Genomic DNA, 2,399 nt, shown 5'->3' on the forward strand with positions numbered 1-2,399 from the left:
AAAAATAAAGTAACAATAAAATTATAATTTAAAAAATTCTACCTACTGCCTAGAAGTCACAGGAAGAAAATGAACCAAAGTAACAGTTCATCCTTCCTAATCTCTTAAAACACGGATGGTAAGAGGTTTGGGATCACATCCGACATAGAAGTAAGGCTTTAGCACCTCAGAAAATGTATCCCTGAAGGAATGGATGTGAGACATGTCATTCAAACTGTAAAAGGAATCGTGACCCATCTCATAGTCCAGGTAGATGCCAATCCCTCCGGGCATTTCTTGCAGCACAAGGGTGACAGGAACAGGCCCTCGAGCCACATAGTCACCATTCTGCAGCTGAATCGTCCAATATCTGTTCTCCTGTCTGAGCAGGGGCTGTTTCTCTCCTTGGAAAGGGAGTCATTACAGACCCCCACGGCCCACTCAGGCTTGTCATCCACCTGGACCTCCCAGTAATGTCTGCCACAGTCAAACCCTTCAGAACCCAGGACAACTGCATCGTCTGCAAATCCCTTTGGATTCTGATGAACCCCTTGCTTTTTCTTCACAAATGTCACAGACTTTTTATCCTCAGACACAAGCAGATTAGCATGTGCAGTTTCGGGATCCAGAGTAACTTCTTCTCTAAATGTCTGCATGATTTGCAGCAGGGCCGAACACTGTGGAGGAAGACTGAATTCTTCTCTCTTATACTTGACACAATAGACACCTGGAGGTTCTAGGTTATCACAACGGTGGAGGACACCCTTGATGTTCATCAGCAGTTTCACATCTGACACCACACTAGTCTCTGCCATCTCCTTTCGTAGAACTCTAAGTTTGGAAATGTGGTCTGAAAATGCAGCTTTGTTTGCAGTGAGATTCCGTAGAATGTGCTTCTCTTGTGCAGCTAGTCTTGAGTGAACTGCCGCTTGCTCACACTCTATGGATGCTATCACACTCTCATATTCAGAGGCTAACTTCACTCTCCACTTTTCCACCTTTTCCCTCAGTTCTGATCGTTGCCTGTCTTGTGTGGCTAATAGTTTCTGAAGGTCTGCCAGCTGCTCCTTCAGGGGCTCAATGTAACTTCTGAGCTTTTGCCTGTGATGAGAGGCAGCCTCCTCCACGGGCCTCACGTGTGGCCCTGGTGGTCAGGGGGCTGAGTGCACAGGGGACAAAACAGCTCTCGGTCCTCCTCACAGACGAGGGTCAGGGCCTGGCTGTGCTTCTCACACAAGCGCCTCTCTTCCTGCTGCTTCACGTCGGCCTCTGTGATCCAGAGGAGCTTGGCCACGTCAACCATCCTTTCCAGCTGGGTGTTGCTCCACAGGTGCCTCTCTTTGCATGGGCGACAGCACACAGGGCAAGGGAACCTGTCCTGCACATCAGCCCAGGACCTCTCGATGCAGGAGCGACAGAAGTTGTGCCCACATTCGATGGTGACAGGGTCTCTCAGGTTATCCAGGCAGATGGGGCAGTTGATTTCTGTCTGGAGTCTTGCCACAGCTCCTTCATCTGCCATTTCTCTTTGTCAATTAAGGTCAGCCCCTGGTGTCCTGTGAGGTCCTTAGCTACTGAGGTAGGTGCCTAGAGGAGCTCCACTGCCCACCTGCAGCCAATTAATGTAGCTCGAGGACTGGTGTCCTTGGCAGCTCAGATGTTGGGGTCCAACCCCAGCAGGTCCAGGAGTTCCCAAAGGTTTGGACAGAGTGGGCGAAGAAGAAATGACACAGAGATAGCATTCAGTTGATCAGAAGCCTAGCCAGGTTCTCTAGCCACAATCTCCAGCCAAGTTCTGTGTCCATGTTCTCTTGCTAGGTTCTCCAGCCACATTCTCCAGGTTCTCCAGCCAGGTTCTATAGCCATGTTCTCTCGCTAGGTTCTCCAGCCAGGTTCGGTCACCAGGTTCTGTAGTGGATAGAGCGTCGGCCTGTGGACTGAGGGGTCTCAGGTTCGATTCCGTTCAAGGGCATGTACCTGGGTTGCGGGCGCATCTCCAGTGGGAGATGTGCAGGAGGCAGCTGGTCGATGTTTCTCATCGATGTTTCCAACTCTCTATCTCTCTCCCTTCCTCTCTGTAAAAAATCAATAAAATATATTAAAAAAAAAAAAAAGAACAGTATGCCATATATGCCAGGTCCCTGGAAACATATGCTGTGCAGATGTTTCTTCCCTACAGCGACTGTGTCAAGCAGCAAGGATGGACCGGCTTCTGGCACCACAGGTTATATAATTCCTGGAGTTTATCCTGCATTGTAACTGGCAATTATTTGAGATGATAAATTTTCTTATTATTTAAACCAGTTTTAGTAAAAGAGTATTTTCAAAAATATTATTACTAAAGCCAAGTCCACCTAATTAATTTAGCACTTAATGCACATTATTACTTACATAAACTCCAATAAAGTTGGTACTTTTAG

At 47.7% G+C, this 2,399-nt stretch overlaps 1 protein-coding gene across 1 annotated transcript; it reads right to left on the bottom strand.

Annotated features, from left to right (window-relative positions):
- Window positions 1-209: 209 nt before the first annotated feature.
- LOC102758512 (putative tripartite motif-containing protein 75) lies at window positions 210-1,501 on the bottom strand. The gene is made up of 2 exons (XM_015572110.1): window positions 1,213-1,501; window positions 210-1,123 (listed from the first exon to the last, which is right to left on the bottom strand). Exons 1-2 carry the CDS (start codon window positions 1,499-1,501, stop codon window positions 210-212), a joined length of 1,203 nt encoding a protein of 400 aa, XP_015427596.1.
- Window positions 1,502-2,399: the final 898 nt, after the last annotated feature.

This window comes from Myotis davidii, unplaced genomic scaffold, assembly GCF_000327345.1.
Source record: "Myotis davidii unplaced genomic scaffold, ASM32734v1 scaffold162, whole genome shotgun sequence".
Taxonomy (NCBI): Eukaryota; Metazoa; Chordata; class Mammalia; order Chiroptera; family Vespertilionidae; genus Myotis; species Myotis davidii.